This window comes from Choloepus didactylus, chromosome 17, assembly GCF_015220235.1.
Source record: "Choloepus didactylus isolate mChoDid1 chromosome 17, mChoDid1.pri, whole genome shotgun sequence".
Taxonomy (NCBI): domain Eukaryota; kingdom Metazoa; phylum Chordata; class Mammalia; order Pilosa; family Megalonychidae; genus Choloepus; species Choloepus didactylus.
In genome coordinates, this window is record NC_051323.1 from 43,351,573 (window position 1) to 43,372,824 (window position 21,252).

The 21,252-nt window shown below is 34.6% G+C and overlaps 1 protein-coding gene across 1 annotated transcript in view; it reads right to left on the reverse strand.

Moving 5' to 3' along the window:
- The window catches only part of LOC119512483 (stonin-1), a 120,372-nt gene that overhangs the window by 21,923 nt on the left and 77,197 nt on the right, over positions 1-21,252 (reverse strand). Inside the window, 3 exon segments of the mRNA XM_037807181.1 lie at positions 11,322-11,911; positions 12,880-12,973; positions 14,835-14,887. Of these exon segments, the coding sequence (XP_037663109.1) occupies positions 11,322-11,911; positions 12,880-12,973; positions 14,835-14,887 (737 nt within the window).

Sequence of the window (21,252 nt, forward strand, 5' to 3'; positions counted from 1 at the left end):
AAACAAATTCCGTGGGAAAAAAAAAACTACTGAAAAAGAAACAGATAATCTGAATAGTCCTTTATCTAATAAAGAAATTTAATTCATAGTTAAAAACCTTCCCACAAAGAAAATTTCTGTGTCCAGATGGCTACAAAATCTCTTCCAGAATACAGAAGTACAAATACCTTGATACCCAATACAAGAAAAGAAAACCACAGATCAATATTCCTCATTAACAGAGGAAAAAATCCTCAACAAGATTTTACCAAATACAACCCAGCAATACATAAAAAGAATACATTATTGATTAAATGAGGTGTATCCTGAGAATTCATTTGAAATTTCAACATGTGAAAGTCAATCAATGTATTTCACCATAGGACTAGATTAAAGAAGGAAAACCATTTGGTTTCAATAAATGTAAGGAAAAATTTTTTGAAAAATTCAGTATCAACTCATGATCAAAACCCTCAGAAAATTAGGTTAAAGAGAACTTCCTCCACCTGATAAAAAGCAATTTTGAAAAAAATCACAGCTCCTAACACAGAAGTTATGGGTGAAAGACTGAATGCTTTACTCTAAGATCAAGAACAAGATGTCTGCTCTCCCGACTCATGCTTAACTTTGTTCTAGTGTCCTAACCGGTACAGTAAGGCAAGGAAAAAAAAAAAGACATACTGATTGGAAAGGAAGAAGTTAAACTCTCTATTTCCAGACAACGTGCATAAAAAAATCTCAAGGAATCTACTGGGGAAAAAAAATACACTAAAACTAACAAGTGGCTTTAGCAAGGTTGCAGGATATAAAATCAATTTACAAAAAATGTCTATATACTAGCAATAAGCAACTGGAAATAGTTCCATTTACAATAGCAACCAAAACCATGGAATACTAGGTAAATATCTAACAAAATATAGCAATATGTACATGCTAAAAATTAGAAAACATTAATGAAAGAAATCAAAGCCTAATTAAATGAATGATGCATCATGGTTATGTATTAGAATACTTAGCATTACAAAGATGTCAATTCTCCCCATATTAATCTATAAATTCAACACAACCCAAATCAAAGTCCCAGCGGTTTTGGAGAAACTGACAAGCTTATGTTATGAAAAACAAAGGAATTATAATAGTAAAAACACTTTTTTAAAGGAAGAACAAAGTTGAAAAATTTATACGCCTTGATTTCCAGACACATTATAAAACTACCAAAATCAAGACAATGCTGTACTAGTGAAAAAATACATCAATGGAACAAAAATAAAGTCCAGAAATAAACCAATATAAATAGGGTCAACTGATTTTCATTAAAGGTGACAAGAAAACTAACTTGAGAGAGGGAGTCTTTTCAACAAATGATGCTGAAATAATTGGACATCTATATCCAAAAATACAAACCTGATCCTAACCTTGCATCATATACAAAAATTAACCCAAAGTGGATCAAAGACATAAATGTAAAATCTAAAACTATAAAATTTCTAGAAACAAACATGAGAAAATCTTTGCAACCTGTGTTCTGATAAGAACAAGAAATCAAAAGAAAAAAATAACAAAATGAATTCAATCAAAAGCATAAACTTCTTTCCAGAAGACAGTGTTAAGTAACAAGGATATGAAGCAACTCCCACTCTCATATGTAGATGGCAGAACTGAAAAATGGTACACCCACTCTGGAAATGAGTTGGGCAGTTTCCTATAAAGATAAGCATACGTGTATTTTATAATCTAGCAATCCCACTCTTAGATATGTAATAAAATTAAAAACTATATACAAGTTTTTTAGAGGCATTATTCACAAATGCCAAAAACTGTAAATAAACCACCCCACTGTTTAACTGATGAATGGATAAACAAACCCTGCTACATTCATACAATGAAATGTATTACTACATGCAACAACATTAATCAATCTCAAATGTACTGTGCTAAAGCTACATATTGTATGATTCCATTTATTCGACATTCTGGAAAAGGCAAAACTGTAAGGAAAGAAAACAGATTGGTGGTTACCAGGGATTGGGAATGGAGAGAATATTGACTACAAAGGGGAGTAAGCTGTGGCAGTGCTTATACAACAGTATATGCTTACCAAAATTCATACTATAGACCTAAATACTGTACATCTAAAAAAAAAGTGAACTTTACTGTACATATATTATACTTCAATAGATATAAGTCAACTATATGAGGTTAGTCTTAGACCTGAATAACATGTTGGAACTGGCTTTTCATTTTAATAGCCACAAGTACTGAAAAACTTAACCCACTAGATCTTGTTTTCATTTTAAAACTTTATTTAGAAATAATTTCAAATTTACAGGACAGTTACAAAAATGCAAAACCCATACAGAAAACTCCAACAGACCCCCCAACCCGAGATCCACAGATCCACCAACCCTTAACATTCAGCCACATTTGCTGTATCATTCTATCTATCCACGTGTATCTATCTATCTATCTTTCTATCTATACTGGAGAGTAGGTTGTATACATCATGCTCTTTGAACACATAGTACTTCCAGGCACATTTCCTAAGAATGAGGATATTCACTTATGTAACCACCTTAAGTACAGGAATCAACTTCACTGATAAACAGCTTACAATCTATACTTCAATTTTTTTTCGTATGTCCCATTAATGTCCTTTTTTTGACTTTATCAAAAAATTAAAAAAAAAAATTTCAAACAAAGGAATAAGAAAAACAAATAACCTAAAATAGCATTGCTTCCAACGTGTTCCTACCCTACCCCAAGAAAATTAACAAACCATAGTCGTTCCTGAGCATTCACATAACATTAAGATTACCCTCCATACCTTATCTGTTCTTATTAGACTATTGTTCCCCCTTCACTAATTGCTGTCTATCGCTAGGTCCCCTACATTCTACAATATAAAACTTTTATTTTAAATTTTTCACAGAGTTCACATTAGTGGTAACATACAATATCTCTCTTTTTGTGCCCGGCTTATTTCACTCAGCATTATGTTTTCAAAGTTTATCCATGTTGTCATGTGTTTCATGACCTCATTCCTTCTTGCTGCCACATAGTAGTCCATCATGTGTATATACCACATTTTGTTTATCCACTCATCTGTTGAGGGACATCTGGACTGCTTCCATCTCTTAGCAATTGTGAATAATGCCACTAGAACATCGGTGTGCAAATATGTTTGTGTCACTGCTTTCAGATCTTCCGGGTATATATCGAGAAGTGAAATTGCTGGATGGAAAGGTAACTCGACATCTAGTTTTCTAAGGAATCACCAGACTATCTTCCAGAGTGGCTGAACCATTATACAGTCCCACCAACAATGAATAAGAGTTCCAATTTCTCCACATCCTCTCCAGCATTTGTACTTTCCTGTTTGTTTAATCGCAGCCATTCTAATTGGTGTCAGATGGTAACTCGTTGTGGTCTTAATTTGGATCTCCCTAATAGATAGTGAAGATGAACGTTTTTTCATGTGTTTTTTAGCCATTTGTATTTCCTCTTCAGAGAAATGTCTTTTCATATCTTTTGCCCATTTTATAATTGGGTTGTTTGTCCTACTGTCATTGAGTTGTAGAATTTCTTTATATATGCAAGATATCAGTCTTTTATCAGATACATGGTTTCCAAATATTTTTTCCCATTGATTTGGCTGCCTCTTCATCTTTTTGTCAAATTCCTTTGAGATACAGAAGCTTTTAATTTTGAGGAGTTGCCATTTATCTATTTTTTCTTTCATTGCTTATGCTTTGGGTGTAAGGTCTAAGAAGCGACCTCCTAATACAAGTTCTTGAAGATGTTTCCCTACATTATCTTCTAAGAGTTTTATGGTACTATCTCGTATTTAGGTCTTTGATCCACTTTAACTTTTGTGTAGGGTGTGAGATAGGGGTCCGCTTTCATTCTTTTGGATATGGATGTCCAGTTCTCCCAGCCCCATTTGTTGAAGAGACTGTTATGCCCCAGTTCAGCGGGTTTCGGAGCCTTATCAAAGATCAGTAACCCACTAGATCTTTTGCTACAAAATGAATCTGGACTCTCAATAGTATGTTACCAGATGAGTATAAGCTAAAAAAGGAAAAGTAAATATTCCAGGACTCTTCTAATTGAATTCATGTAACATCATCTTCTTTTACACAAACTAATGAAGTCCTCTTTATACTGGGATAGGAAGATTACAATCCCAAATTTAGTACGAATGACTGCAAGAGTTTTGCCATTCTCAACTTCTTTCTTCAGAAGTGCTTCCCCAAGCACTGAAGAGCTCACATGAGTATCTGACTCCAATCTCCTCTTCCAAGATAGCAATTTGACCAAAATAGCCAGCAGTTTTGCAGCAACAACTATAATTGATACTAAAGGATCATAAATAGAAACATTTAAGGTTTTCACATGGCCAAACATCAACCATACAGATCATCAATGAATTCCTCCAAGTCAAATTGTTACGAAAGGGCTTTCATTGTCTCTCAGAAATGGTAAATGTCTCCCCAAAGGATCAATCAAGGACTTCAAGTCTTGTCCTTTGCAAAGCAAGGAAAATTCTGCATGAAGAATTTCACATTTTGCTCATTTTTTTTTCCCACAAAATCTTGGAAAGGATCATAATTCAAAACCTTGGCTCAAATGTATTTGAATTTCATAGCAGCAGATGACTTCTTTTAAAATTATTGAGTCTTAGCACTAATGCATGCCAATGTGCTGAAACAGACTGCAATGCTTTCTTTACTGAAGCAGCAAAACTATGTGTTGCCAATCATCTCAGGATCTCAGAGTACAGAGTACCAAAATGTTGCTAAGCAAAGAAATTGCTCATTATTTCAAACATGTCAGTCTTTCCAGTTTCAAAAAAGGGGACTGGGTGGGGGCTTACAACATAAGAATTCTTCGATGGTGTAAGTGTGCAAATAGTGATTAAAATAAGATGCTAGCAGTACTGAGAAACTGGTATTTTTATTCTGCTGAATGTTGAAGGAAAGTCAGCTGCTGATTCTTCAATGAACTACTTCCAAATATGAAGAAATGTCAGCAGTTCTAGTGAAGATGATATCACCTGACAGAGGAAGTGCTTCTATTTCTTTCTCTGCTCTAAATCTTAAAAGCTAATGATTTCCAGGATTCTCAATTACACTAAGCTCTCTCCAGTTGTATAGGGCTTCTTTTGCTGGTAGTACAATAGGTAAATGCATAGGATGCTTGAAGATCAGTCTTTGTTCATCAAATCCAGCTTCCAACCTTTTCAATTTTATCTTTCCCCTAATGAAAGAGCCAGTTTTCCATGACTAGTCAGGGCTGACAGAACTTCGCACCCATGTATGGGAATAAGTATGTAAGAGGAGACACTTAAAAACATCCTTAATTTTGACATTTTTCAACCTAAACTGTGTCAAACTCATTTGGCTATACTCACAATGCCAGGGCATATCTTTTATTCTAAACAGGAAACTAATCTAGATATCTACTCATAACATGGTGAAAATGATGGCCGTGTACAGTACCTGTACCTAACCACATACAGTAACATCCCATACCACTCAACTCTTATTTGGCATGAAATATATCTTAACATATTTTGACACACACAAAAAATTGTTAAATTGGTTTTCTTCCTACAAAGAAAGAAAAACATCACATATCTGGTTTAAGAATCTCTGATTTAGCTTTATTAATTTAGAGATGGCATATAGTGAACTAAAAAAAGTTGTTCAATTTAATTGAATTCTAAATTCAAAGAATCACTGACATGACATTGTAGCTTTTAGAAAAATACCAGAATAGATTTGGAAGAAAACTTTTAAATCTGACTTGAAATTATTATTCTCTTATTCCCTCACTCTATCCATTGTTCATTCTAGATCAGCGTCTTGGCTATACATACAATCACCTCAGAAGCTCTTAAAAGTTGATGATGGCTTTAGGACCTTGTATTAGGCAATAGTTTCTTACACTTTACACCCAAAGCACAAACAACAAAAGAAAAACAGATAAATGGGACTTCATCAAAGTTTAAAACTTTTGTGCCTCAAAGAACTGTATCATGAAAGCAAAACAAGCTACACAATAGGAGAAAATATTTGGAAACCAAATATCCAGTAAAGGTTTAATATCCAGACTATATAAAGAAATCCTTCAAATTAACAAGACAAACAACCCAATTTTAAAATGGACAAAAGACTGAAATAGACATCTATCCAAAAATGATATACAATGGCCAGAAAGCACATGAAAAGATGCTGAACATCATTAGCTAACAAGGAAATGCAAATCAAAATCACAATGAGATATCATTTCACACCTATTAGAATGGCTGCTGTTTTTTAAAAATGGAAAATAACAAGTGTTGAAGAGGATGTGGAAAAATAGGAATACTCATTCATTGCTTGTGGCAATATAAAATGGTGCAGCCGCTGTGGAAGACAGTTTAGTGGTTCCTCAGAAAGCTTAGTATAGAGCTACCATATGACCGGGCAATCCCACTTCCAGTATATACCCAAAAGCACTAAAAGCAGGAACTCGAACAAATATTTGCACACTGATGTTTAGAGGCATTATTCACAATTGCCAAAAGACAGAAGCAACCAAAGTGTCCATCAACTGATGAATGGATAAATAAAATGTGGTATATACATACAATGGAATATTATTCAGCCACAAAAGGAATAGTCCTGAAACATGCAACAACATGGATGAACCATGAAGACATCATGCTGAGTGAAATAAGCCAGATGCAAAAGAACAAATATTATATGATCTCACTGATTTGAAATAATTAGAATAAGCAAACTCACAGAGTCAGTATCTAGAATAAAGTTACCAGGGGACAGGGTGGGACAGGGAATGGGAAGTTAAGGCTTAAAATATACGGAGTTCCTAGTCAAAATGATGGAAATGTTTTGGTAACAGATGGTGGTGATAGTAGCACAACACTGTGAATGTAAACATAATTAACAGCATTGAAATATATATCTGAATATGATTAAAGAGGGAAATGTTGAGATTGTATATATGGTAACAGACTAAAAATTTTTTTTAAATCCATGGAAGTGCAAACAGTGAACCCTAAGTTAAACCATAAACTATAGTTAATAGAGCAACTGTAAAAATGTGCTATCAATTGTAACAAATGTTCCACACCAATGCAAGGTATTAATAATAGGGTGGAATATAGGAATCTTGTATTTTATGCATGACTACAACTTCTCTAATAAAAGGGAAAAAAAAAAACCTAATGATGGACCCCACCCCAGATTAATTAATTCCAAATCCTTAGGGGTACCTAAGCATTACTTTTTTTTTTTTTTTTTGAGTGCCCCTATGATTCTAATATTCAGCCAGGGTGTGTGAACCACTGAGCCAAATAAACTAAGCATTGATCCCGTTCTTTAAAAGCTTATTCTCAAGTACATATGAGTATGTATATATTCTTAGGTGCTGGTATACAAAGATGAATCAAGTGTACCTCTCAATGCACACAGTGCATTTTAATGTATCTTTTAACTACATTATGGCAAACGCATACCTAGGGTGCTATGACAACCCAGAAGAAATACGTCCAGCCTAATGATGACTGAGGGAGAGGGCAGGTAGAGAGGTACTGAAATAAGATTTCTGGAGGAGGTAATAAATGGAGAAGTAGAAAATAACCAAGGGAAAGGATGATGGGGAAGAATTCCAGGCACTAGGCACAGGAGACAACACAAAGAAAGAGGTAGAAACAACAAGGTTAACACAGAGAATCCTCACAGTTTGGTGTCCCTAATAGAGCACTAGCTAGGAATTAAGGAAGAGCAAATAAGAAATTTAAGCAGAGAAAGAACATGGAGGTCCTTGCAATGTTAAGAGGCTTGAACTTTATCCTGTAGGTGATGGACAGTCAGTGATGTTTTAAGGAAGGAAAAGACATGGTCAGGCTGCACTGAGATAGATCTCTAGAAACCATGAGGAAAAGAAAAATGAACTAACAAGCACTGAACACATACAATGTGCCAGGCAATGGGCTACTGAGTACTTCACACTGATTATCCACTTGATCCTCCCACCACAACTCTTGTTAGGTACCATTATTTTATTCTATGATTGAGGAAATTGAGTAACTTTTCCAAGCCCCATATTCATTAAGGGATATAGAAGGGATTCAAAACAATTTTGATTCAAGATCTATGCCTTTAACCTCTAGGATGAATGGATTGGGGGAGATGGAGTGAGAACCAGAGGATACATAAGATAATAAATTAGTTAGGGAACTACTGTATTAGCTCAAATGAGAGACAATTAGGACAGGGTAGTAGGGATGGAAAAGAGAGGACAGATTCCAGAAACAGTTAAGGGTTTAAAAAAATTCAAAAGCTCAGGATTGATATAAGGAGAATAATGGAGAAGAAAAAGCCAAAATATAATTCTGTTCCTTAGCTTGGGAGACTGGTGAGTAGTGATACCCTGCAGCATGTGTGATGAGGAACAATGAATTGAGACATTAAGATGGAGATGCCTAGAAGGCAACAGACACAGAAACGCAGCTCAGGGGAGTAAAAGGGTTGGAAATACAGTCAGCAACAAACAGGTGGTAGTTAAAATCATGACAACATATGAGATTGCCCAGGGAAGACATGACGAAGAGAAACAGGCTGGAGACAGAACCTTAGGAAACATCAGAGGCAGATAAAAAGGAGCTCATAAAGAACATGAGAGGATGCAGTCAGAAACATAAGATAATTAAAAGCTAAGGCAGTAAAAATGATTTGGAGGTAGGGCAATAAGGATGATAGTGAGGGCAGGTAAGGGATAAAAAGGAGTTAAAGAAGATACAAAACTATACCCATTTCTCTCCTTCTACTACTACTTTTTGGAATTCCAATGAAGAATTGAGGTTCTAGCTCTCCGTGGCATTTTGAGATTAGAAAACAAAATTCCTAGACCAAGCAACAAGTTAACATAGTAATATGCACTTTAAAGTCAGAGCACATCAAAAATTGTCAAGAAGGCATTTTATAAAACAGAGCTCTTAACCCCACACAGATCCTTAGTTTTTAAATTTATATCAATCCTTAAGCTCTCTGGGAATACACAAAGAAAAAGTAAACAAGTATAACTAATTGTGGCTTGCTTTAAGCAACAGAAGTTCTGAAAACCTTTTTATAAATTTTTAAAAAATTTTATCAGCATAAACTTTTCCAGATTATGAACTATCTTAAAGGTATCTGTTTTAGTTTCCTGGCTGCTAAAACAAATACCATGCAATAGGTTAGCTCAAATCACAGGAATATATTGTCTCACAGTTTGGAGACTAGCAAAGATCCAAATCAAGGTGTCAGCAAGGTGATGCTTCCTCTCTAAGGACTGTGGCATTCTGGGGCAGGCTGCCAGTGACCTTCAGGTCCTTGGCTTTTCTGTCACATGGCAATACATATGGCAGTGCACATGGCAGAGTCTTCTTTCTATTCTGGGGTTCCATTAACTTCCAGTCTTCTTCATGTGGTTTTCTCTGTGTCCAGTTTCCTTTCTTTTAGATATGCTGGATTAAGGCCCATCTTCATTCATTTTGGGCACACCTTAACTAGTAACATCTTCAAAGGTCCTATTTACAAATGGATTCACATCCACCATATCATGGGTTGGAACCTGAGCATGCCTTTTATAGGGGATATGATTCAATTCCCAAAGGTAGCCTACAGAAAATTAACAGACAAACATTTCACAAAGTAAATACTTTTATGAGTTTGGATTTTTATGTTTAGCTACAGACCTATTTTAAGACTAATAGACAAGTTACATGGAAAGTTCCCCGATATATCACAAGCCCACATAGTCTAACAACATTAATCTAAAGCTTACTATCATATCAGGAGCTATCAGATATTCTATGTACATCATCCCACATAACCCTAAAAATCATGAGGTTGGTATTATGTCTAGTTTATAGACCATAACTAAATTTCAGGGATTAACATTACCAGGCTTGCTTGTAAGTGGCGTATCTGGAATCTCAACCTACTGTGGCTTCAAAGTTCAGGCTCTCAAACACTACTGTCAAGAAGGAGCACGTTCCTAAATAACCTTCATTAATTTCCCTTAACCAATCTATCCCCCATTATCAGAACAAAGTAAAAGATGACATCTAATGGGTAAGAGGAGAGTAAGTTCTTGAGTCATCACACCAAAAAGTGCAACGCTTATACAGACTCCAGGGGAGTATGCCTCTAAAAGTAGTAAGTGGTGAAAACACTTATTTTTACCTCAAAACCAAATGTTTCATAATTGTGAGTTCACCCTACAGTAATTTTTAAAATTTTTATGTATTATCTGGAAATTATGAGGAAAAATACTCAAAATAAAAACTTAAATCTTAGTACTTAATACCAAAACTAAAAAGAGACTTGCAAAAATTCTTGGAGAGTTTTCCTCAAACACCTGAAACATTTAAAACAGATCAAACAGTTTCTGTTAGTCATTTTCTCTTTTCATTGTCCTTTACTATATACTAGACACCTTTCCTCTTCTGTTTAGGAAATTTAAAACATTCTTAAAATGTTAAGATGGTACTTAACTACCCATTACTACAGATGTGTACAATAGTTCTGAAGAATCACTAAGCCAGTAGCTAGAGATGCAAACCTTTGTCAGGTATCACTAAATCTTATAACGGAATTAGCTATAAGCCATATTTTACATTTGGACTAGACAATGCAAGATGGTTTTGAAAATTTTTATGATCCAAAATTCTCCATGAATTTTTCAGCCATCACAATGAACTCCTTGGAAATTAATATCTCTGACCTATTTTCAGTGAGGAAACTTAATTAGAAGCTATTTTTTAGTGGTTTGTATTCCAAACAATTTAAAATCAAGTAAAACCAGTATTTTATCAGGCAAGGAGAAACAAAATATTTACTGGCAAAATAATTCCTCATGTAGGGAAAACTTTCACATGACAGCTTAGGAAAATTAGATAGAATAAGAAAAAAAACACACTGGGCTTTTTTGTTTGTTAAGTATGACAATGAAATTACCTCAAAATATTCATTTAATTACTAGGATGTATTTCTAGGCCTTTTAAATTTTATCTACAGTTCTCACAATGTAAAGCAGAAATAAAACAGATTACCTTAAATGCATTTTCTTTAAAAAAAAATTCTACCTCATTGAAATAAAAAGTTTAGAAATGCTGACCATGAATACTTTTCAGAAACGAAGGTTATATTAAAAACAACACTAAAGAAGCAATCTTCTAGAGAAAAAAAAAATCATAGTTCTGATTAACCTTACAGCTTAAAAAGAAAAACTCAGGAAGACTAATCACCGGCCACTGTCTGTCCCCTAATACCAATAGATAAGCACAGAACTACCTTCTCCAAGATAGGTAGGCTGCTGGGCGCGTCTATATTTCTTGGCTGCTTCAAAGAGTCACATCCATACATCCTATCTTTAAGAACATGAAGCTGAACATCAGACATGTGCTGGTGCAGAGCTCCCTGAGGGCCCATGGAGAAGGGCCCACCATGAAGATTTTGAGTCATGCTAGCTGAAACACTGAGCACTGATTCCAAGTTAGAATCTGTCTGAGAGACCGGTGAAGCAAATACAACACCTGGAAGACTAATATACTGAGAACTTTCCTGTGGACTCAACAAAGCTTTGGACATGATTTTATACTCATTTTCAGGAGGCAAAAGTATATTAGTGGTGGTATTTTCTAGGTGTTTCCTATCTACTATTCCAGAATGTAGAATTGTGGGTTGCTGGAGTACAGATTCCAATCTCTGTGATTTTTCAGTAGTTGACTGAACAGAAGATGGGTTCAACTGTGGAACACTGGTCTGTATTACTGAAGGCTGCCCAAGCTGATGAAATATCTGCTGAACTGGATGCTGAAGAATACTTGCTCTTCCAGAAGTCTGTGTCACCATAATTGGTACACTGATTTTATAAAGATGACCTTTAAAAGAAGAAAGCAAAACTCTAAGTCTAACAGAATCCTAATTTCTCAAAAAAAAAAAAAAAATCTCAGTCACAACAGCCTGGAACTTACCAATACATTAAAAGTGATTATTTTATTCTTCAGACTTTTTTCTTTTTCATATTTTCTACAATGGATATGTATTATTCTTAGGTTTAAAAAGTAAATTTATTTTTCTTTAACTCTAGCCTTTTCCCACTACTGCTTACTTGGCACATTTTGAGATAAGTATAGGGCCTTTCACATTGTTTGATAAATAAGTCACAGTGTTACCAACCCAAATGGGATTTTAACAAACATAATTACATGCAATATATTTCATAAAAATCACCACACAACTACAGGGCTATCCAAAAAAAGTTTATTAATTTCAAAAGTTATCAAATTCCTTCTCCGTCTTTCCTCTAAAATAATACTAAGGAGAAAGAAAGGCATTTATTTTTGAGCAAGTTAAGTGCTTTCCTTAAAGAAAAGGTGTTATCCTCTTTCAAATCTAGATACAGTGCTCTGAAAGGCAGAGGTTGGTTAACCTCCTAATAAACTTTATGTTCTATTATACCATGCAATCTCCAGTAAAGAAGGATGTAAAGATGATTAGCTTAACCTTATTTACTTTCCCTTGATTAGAGCTAAGAGGTACCACAGATGTGTTAGTTTACTTTGTACTTGTTAAAAGGCAGATAACTACCTTCAATTAAGAGAAAATATATATAAAGCATTTTATCCAATATTGGGAAAGAACTGGGAATGAAATACAGGACAGGTGTCATATAGTATCTGTGTGAAAGATGCCTCCATAACAATAATCACTATTTATTATTACTTTCTAAATATGTTTAAAATTTCCTATAAATCTAGTATACATAAATAGTTTATCAAAAATTATGAAATTTAGTATCCAGTAATGCTAATGGTAAAAACAAAATATTCTTAGAACATACTCTCACCAGACGCTGTCTGCAGTGTCGCACCTGCTGGTATGTGAATTTGATAACCAATACTGGAAGGAAAAGTATAATTTGCACTGGAATTTGAGGTGCCCTGGATAGAAAACATTTATAGAAGAAAGTTAGAAAAGGACTTGTACTTCTACCTTTATTTCCTGTATCTCATGGAGGTCAAAAAATCTGATTCAAGACACTAAAACAATAGTTTGACAAGTTCTTTAGATGAATAAAACACTTTTTTAATATTTTATTTAGGTCATCCCCATTAATGAACAAGAATTCTGTTCTACAGCTATCAGCAATGAAGCCAGTAAGTCTTAACAAATACTATGCACACTAATTCATAAAACTTTCCCACTGCATAGTTTTACCTTGGTCACTGATTCTCAAAGTGTCACATATAAGGATCCCTGCTACTATATATAAGGATCTACTAGTCTGTAAGTTGATCACTTATGGTTATTTTAATGTAGGTAATATGAAAGTACATAATGTTGCTTTTGAGATAATTAAACCCCAAGGTTTAAAAACAAAAACCACTAAATCAAAAGACAAACATTTCTTCCTATCAGACTGGCAAAAATTTAAAAAATTTAAAAGATTGATAAATAGCACCCAATGTTGGAGAGGATGTGATTAAAAAAAAAAGTTCTTTCAAACTACTGCTTAAAAGAGTGTATATTGTTATAATTCTTTTGGGTGGCAATTTTGCAATACCTATCTAAAATGAAAACATGTATGACTGTTTGGCTCAAATTCTACTGCTAGTAATTTATCCTGATTATCACACAAATACACAAAGACATATGACAAGTATATTCAATGGAAAAAGGTGGAGATAATTTAAATGTCCATCGATAAAACATTAGTTAAACCATGGTACATCCATCAAGGTCAATCTATATTTACTGGCATTGAAAAGGGTCCAAATGTAATTATTAAATTAAAAAAAAAACAGAAATTACAGAAACAGTATAAAGAGTGATCCTACTCCTACTTTAACCCAGAAAATTAATATAACTTTCATAAAAGAAGTCTAGATGTATATACATCAGACTATTAAAACAGTAATCTTTGTAGTGTAAGACTGCAGAGCTCTTTCATTTTTTACTTATAAATTTGTTGTTTTTCACTTTTTAAAAGTATATATTATTTCTAAATCATGAAAAAAGATAGTTCCATAAATTTAAAAAAGAGATATTTCTTCACTCGTTACATATCAAAAGCAGCACCATTCTCTAAATCTTGATGAGGGGTGTGGTTTTTGTTTGTTTTTAAATGAAGAAATGGGAATAAATGGCCCACTAAACCTTTTATCCTAGAAAGTTAGCTCATGGGCTAAAATAAAATAAAAACAAAAAAAGATAGTGGTTAATAAACCATTCAATACCACAAAAAAAAAAGAGAAAAATTGTTATTCTTCCTCACCTGAAAAGCACAAGTTGTAACTTTATTTCTTGTTCCCAAATCCTAAGGGGGGAAAAAATCTATACTCTAAACGCTACTTCACAAAGATAGAAAATGACCAAAACATTTCACTTAAATAAAAGGAAAACTATAATGTGGCTCAGCTCTGAAAACAAAAAAAAAATCAGAAAAAATACCATCTCAAAGTTATTTATTTATTTAGGATCCACCAAATAAATAATATTATATAGGACATTAAGACTGCATACAACTTCAGTAATTTCAGAACTGTCCTAACCTTGTAGCTATAGTCTTGGCAGATGCTAACAACTACCCTGGAAGATAGGAAAAGTAGATTAAAAAAATGTCAATTCTGGAACTCCTGAGTTTTTGCCACATCTATGTTATAGAAGCTATCCCTGACTCCCCATTCTTCATCACATCTTTTCCCATTCAAGATTACAAATTATATCTATGCTAAGCATTCTTCCACCATTCACTAAAAGTGGGGCATATCTTTTGAAATGTATTTTAAATAAATTACATACCAGTTCTGCTGTGGTAAGACTGGGAATAGTTCTACCAGGAATAACTAAAGATGCTGCATAGAAAACAAAATTAAAATTATACATTAGAATTTACCAATTTAATAAAATTGCAAAGCATAACTTTATATATACACATTTCCATCACTAACATCTTTGACCATTTAAATTCAAAGCTTCCTGATTCCAAGTAAGGTAAAAAATATTACATTATATACTTTTCAACTTTAGATAAACATTTTACAACTAAATTATCTTAAGTACCAAAAGAAAGTATCTCATAATCAAGTACTTTAGAATTCCATAACAAAAAACCTAAATTGTCTTTAGTAAGTTAATGTAGCACTAATCTCTATTAAAACTTTTCATAAGGGAGATAAGGTAATATTTATTAAAGCAACACATTTCCAAGACACGATACTATTAAGCAGACATATCTAACCCAATGTAAAACCATTATAATTTTATAGGTTAAAATAAATAACAATTTCTTGATTTCAGGAAAAATTATTCCAGACAGTTAAGCAAGAACAGGTATGTAAATTTTAGGAACAAAAAAGCAAGAACAAGTATACAAGTTTTAGGAATAAAAATGGTCTCCTGACTGCATGAAACAGAATAAGCCTGCTAAGAAAAATATGAGAGAAAAATAGGAGAGGACAAATTCTCAGGGGAACAACTCAGCCTGTATTGTAGTTGCAATCCCATACATCTTTATTTTCTATCAGTTTTTTATGCTAGAAAAAAAGTTTAGAAGGTTGACCAATTGGTTGCAAGTGCAATTCACCATTAAAAGACAAGTTTAAAGAACAAATAGTAACCACAATGGAAGGATCTCAATTGATCAATGTAACCATAATTTTTAAATGCTCAAGGTTCATTTTATGTAGCTGAACTTGACTTTTTGTAATGTCAATTTGCCTTTTCTTTATAAAAACAAGAATTTTTAACATGCTTATACAACACATATATTAAATGTAATTAAAGCAACACATTTCCAAGACACTATACTATTAAGCAGACATATGTAACCCAATGTAAACCCATTCTAAATTTTATAGGTTAAAATAAATAACAATTTCTTGATTTCAGGAAAAATTATTCCATCCAGTTAAACAAGAACATGTATGTAAATTTTAGGAACAAAAAAGCAAGAACAAGTATACAAGTTTTAGGAATAAAAACGGTCTCCTGACTGCATGAAACAGAACAAGCCTACTAAGAAAAATATGGTCTGTTTTTCATATACTGCATCAAGGAAATGTTTCTGCTGCTAGGATGGCTCCATCAAATAGAACGAACAGCTCAGAAGAAAAAACATTTTTTAAACCAACCATTCTTTCCACGTTAAAACAACAGAAGAGAGGCTGTGGAGATTGATGGTTAATGAAGCACAGCATTATTTTTATCCTATGTTCATCTATGGCTTTGCTTATTACCAGGCTTTCTTTTAGAAAGGCTAAATTATAAAGAACTGGAGTTGCAAGAACACAATGGTATTAGTCTCAATTAGCTGGAGTGAGCAAAGCTTAAGGTGCTACAGCTTAAGCCATAGCCTGAAAGGAAACAAAAAAATCTGTTAATACACTGTCTGTAACAATTAAATGAATTTCTTGAGGAAAAATAGCAACAATCTTTCTCCTTAAAATACCTTGCAACAAATCCTGAAGACGAATGCTCTATATTTAAGAAATCAAATAGAGTTATAAGAATATTTTTAAAATTTCTTAATAGCCATCAGATTAAAAACATTGAACAGTTTAGTAGTGAAGTTTCACTCAGCTCCTACTTAATTTTGACACTAAAATCACAAGTTTATATAAGTTCACATTTTAAAAAATATAGATGGTTTTAATAAAGAGGTTTAACTGAATGTATGTTTTTACCAAATCTAAAAGTGTAAGATTAGTCTCCATGCATGTGTGTATATTCTAGAAATATTACCTTTAAATTTCAAGCAGTTTTATAATGCAAAAGAAACTTATCTATAAACATAATTTAAGAAATATATAAGATCATATGACATAACAATATTCACATTTATAAGTGTATTTTTCCCTCCCCACCAAATATTCTTTGATACACTGAGGCAGGTAAGTTTCACAATTCTTAATACTGCTTTGAACAATTCCAAGTCACATGATTCAAGAGGTGCAGAGAATGGCCTAAAAAGTCAATTTCTTCTTTGTGACTATCATCAGTATATGGATGTCTCCCAATGACTAAACAGAATGTTCTAACCTTCAAATTTCCTGACGAACCAACCCCAGTGCTGAAATTCTCACCAAATTTAAGTTCAAGAACAACTGGGCATATTATACTTAGTGTTTATGAGTTTTAATCCTCAAAAATAAAAGTCACACAAACTTTGCAGAGCATCCCTCCCTTCCTCTCACAATGACTAATAGTTTCAGTAAAAAGACTATTTGGGAGACCTAAGATGGCAGCATAGAGAGCAGTGGAAGCTCGTTAGTCCCCCTGGAACAACCAATAAACAACTAGGAACAATTAGTAAATAATCCGGAATAATCACGGGGAGACAAATGTGACCATCCACTCATCATACACCAACCTGAATTGGGAGGAATGTCTGAGATCACAGCATAAAATCTGTAAGTAAAAACTGCAGATCCAAGCCAGGAGCCCCCCTCCCCCCACGGCCCAAGCTGCAAAGCCTTGTGGAGCTAGAGAGCAGTGGAGCTAGAAGGCACTGGAGATAGAGAGCACTGGAGCTACAGAGCAGCTCTCTCCGAGCAAGCAAATACAGCCCAGCTGAGCTCCAACTGGGGTTTTAATTAACAAGTGTGGACTGCATGATACGAATCCCCAACAAGCAGACGGAGGCTTTGGGTGACGACTGACCTTGGAGAGCCAGAGGGTGGCCGTGGAATGGCCCTGAAGGGGGCTTTCTGTCCCTGTTTCAGCTCAGTGGAGAAAGCCTCAACCATTTTCAGTTCCCAGCGTTCTGACCCAGACAAGGGTGGAGACAGCACAGGCAGAGAGAGACCATTGAAATGCTAATGACCTCTCCCTATGGGGTCTATCTTTCCTAAGAGGAAAGGGGTGGGGCCCAGCGCTACTGCCGTCCTTCCATTCAGAACCAGACCCCAGAGCCTGGGGGAAACAGCCACAGGCCACACCACCTTACACCAGTCTGGAGTTACAGGCTGACAGGCACCACCTACTGGGCAGAAAAGCACAGTGACCCGAGGCCTCACAGGATGTACCAATTTTCTAAGACACACCCTTAGGGAAACAGCATACTGAATATTTCTTCCTTCTCGGACCAGAGCCTGTTTTGGTCTGGGAAAACTTAATTGGGGTAACCAACGAAACCATGCCTAGACAACAGAAAGCTACAACCTACACTAAGAAAAATGAAGTTATGGCCCAGTCAAAGGAACAAACTTACACTTCAACTGAGATACAGGAATTGAAACAACTAATACTAAGTCAATTCAAAAAGTTTAGGGAAGATATGGCAAAAGAGATGAACCGTATAATGAAAACACTGGGCATACATACAGTAGAAATTGAAAGTTCAAAAAACCAACTGGCAGAATCTATGGAAATGAAAGGCACAACACAAGAGATGAAAGACACAATGGAAACATACAAATGCAGATCTCAAGAGGCAGAAGAAAACATTCAGTAACTGCAGAACAAGGCACCTGAAAGCATACACACAAAAGAACAGATAGAGAAAGGAAAAGGAAAATACGAGCAACGTCTCCGGGAACTTAAGGACAAAACGAAAATCAGGAATATACGTGTTGTTGGTGTCCCAGAAGGAAAAGAGAAGGGAAAAGGGGCAGAAGCAATAATACAGGGAATAATCAATGAAATTTTCCCATCTCTTATAGAAAGACATAAAATTACAGATCCAAGAAGTGCCATGTACCCCAAACAGAATAATCTGAATAGGCCTACTCCAAGACACTTAATGATCAGATTATCAAACATCAAAGACAAAGAGAGAATCCTGAAAGCAGCAAGAGAAAAGTGATCCATCACATACAAAGGAAGCCTGATAAGACTATGTGTGGATTTCTCAATAGAAACCATGGAAGCAAGAAGGAAGTGGGGTGATATATTTAAGATACTGAAAGAGAAAAACCACCAACCAAGAATCCTATATCCAGCAAAACTGTCCTCCAAATATAAGGGAGAGCTTAAAATATTCTCAGACAGACATTGACAGAGTTTGTGAACAAGATACCTGCTCTACAGGAAACACTAAAGGAAGCACTGCAGACAGAAAAGACAGGAATGAGAGGTTTGGAAAACAATTTTGGGACATAGTAGCACAGCAATTTAAGTACACTGAACAAAGATGGCTGCGAGCATGGTTGAAAGAGGAAGGCTGGGACTATATGGGACACCAGAACAAAAGACAAACGATAAAGACTGGGACTCTGTAACTCAGGGAAACCTAGAGTGCTCAACAATTGTAATAAAAGGTACAAATATGTTTTTACATGAGGTAGAACAAATGAATGTCAACATTGCAAGGTGTTAAAAATAGGGTGGGATTGGGGGGGAAATACAACCAATGCAAACTAGAGACTATAATTAACGGAAACAGTGTATTATGCTTCCTTTAATATAACAAAGGCAATACATCAAAGCTAAATGCATATGGGGGGAGCAGGGAATAGGTGAAGGATATGGGACTCCTGGCATTGGTGATATTGTCTGACTCTTCTACTTTAGGTTAATGCCACCTTTCCTTGTGTTGCTTTCTAGCTGTCATGTTTTTTGTTGTTGTTGCTTTTATTCTCTCTTTCTCTTTTCTTTTTCTTTTGTCTGCCTTCTTTGACTCTTCCTCCTTCTTTGTGGAAGAAATGGAGATATCCTTATATAGAGAGTGGTGATGGTGCTGAATACATAAATATGTGACTATACAGGGAACCAACGACTGTTTACTTCGGACGGAATGTAGGGTGTGTGAACAAAACTGTCTTATAAGAAAGGGGTTGATGAAGAAACCTTGAGGGCACTATATTGAGTAAAATAAGACACATAAAGGCAAATATTGCAGGGTCTCACTGATATGAACTAATTATAATATGTAAACTCATAGACATGAAATATAAGTTACCAGGATATAGAATGAGGCTAAAGAATAGGGAGCAGTTGCTTATTATGGGCAGAAATGTTCAACTAGGGTGAAATTAAACATTTGGAAATGGACGGGGTGATAGTAGCATGTTGTGAGAATAATTAACAGTGCTAAAAGGTGTGTGAAGGTGGTGGAAAGGGTAAGTTCAAAGTCATGTATGTCACCAGAAGGAAAGTTGGAGGTTAAAAGATAGGAATGTATAAAAGAGTGAATCATGTGGTGGACAATGTCCATGATTAACTATACAAATATTAGAAATCTCTCTCATGAGCTAGAACAAATGTATGACACTATAACTAGAAGTTAATAATAGAGAGGTATATAAGAAAAAAAAATGTACCTATTGCAAACTATGTACTACAGTTAGTAGTATTTTAACATTCTTTTATCAACAGTAACAAATGTACTATACCAAAACTATGAATCAATAATGGAGGGGGGTGGTTAGGGGTATGGGAGGATTTGAGTTTCCTTTTTTTGTCTTTATTTCTTTTCTGGAGTAATGAAAATGTTCTAAAAATTGAAAAAAATATATTAATTTAGTGGTATGGGAAGATTTGAACTTCCTTTTTTATCTTTATTTCTTTTCTAGAGTAATGAAAATGTTCTAAAAATTGAAAAAAAAATTAATTGTGGTGATGGATGCACAGCTGTATGATGGTATCATGGGCAACTGATTGTACACTTTGGATCTTTGGATAGTTGTACGGTATGTGAACAATCTCAAAAAAAAAAAAATATATATATATATATATATATATATATATATATATATATATAAATAAAAAAGACTATTTGACATGAAGACCAAATAAACAGAAGCCAATCTGAAATCCAGTTTGCCAAGATAGTCCTGGTTTATGCTGATATTCTGGGGGAATTATCAATATATCCCTGTTTCTCTCTCAAAAGTAGGTTATAAATTATACATAATCACCCTAATTAAAAAACAGCAGTTCTCAAAGTGTAGTGTACAAACCCCTGAGGGTTCCTGAGATATTGTAGGGTATTAAGAGGTCAAAACTATTTTCCTAATACCAAGGCAATATATGCCTTTTCACTATGTTGACATTTGCACTGATGCTGCAAAAGCCATGAGTAAAACTGTAAGCACCTCAGCATAAGGCAGTAGCACCAAACCTTGCTAACAATCATTGTATTCTCCATCACCACACAAGTACAGTCAAAAATAAAAGGGGGAGTAGGGGTGGGGGCAAAACAATGGAAACACAATCTCACTTAAGATGGTCCTTCACATACTAGTAAGAATTATTAATTTTACAAAATTTCAACCCTCAA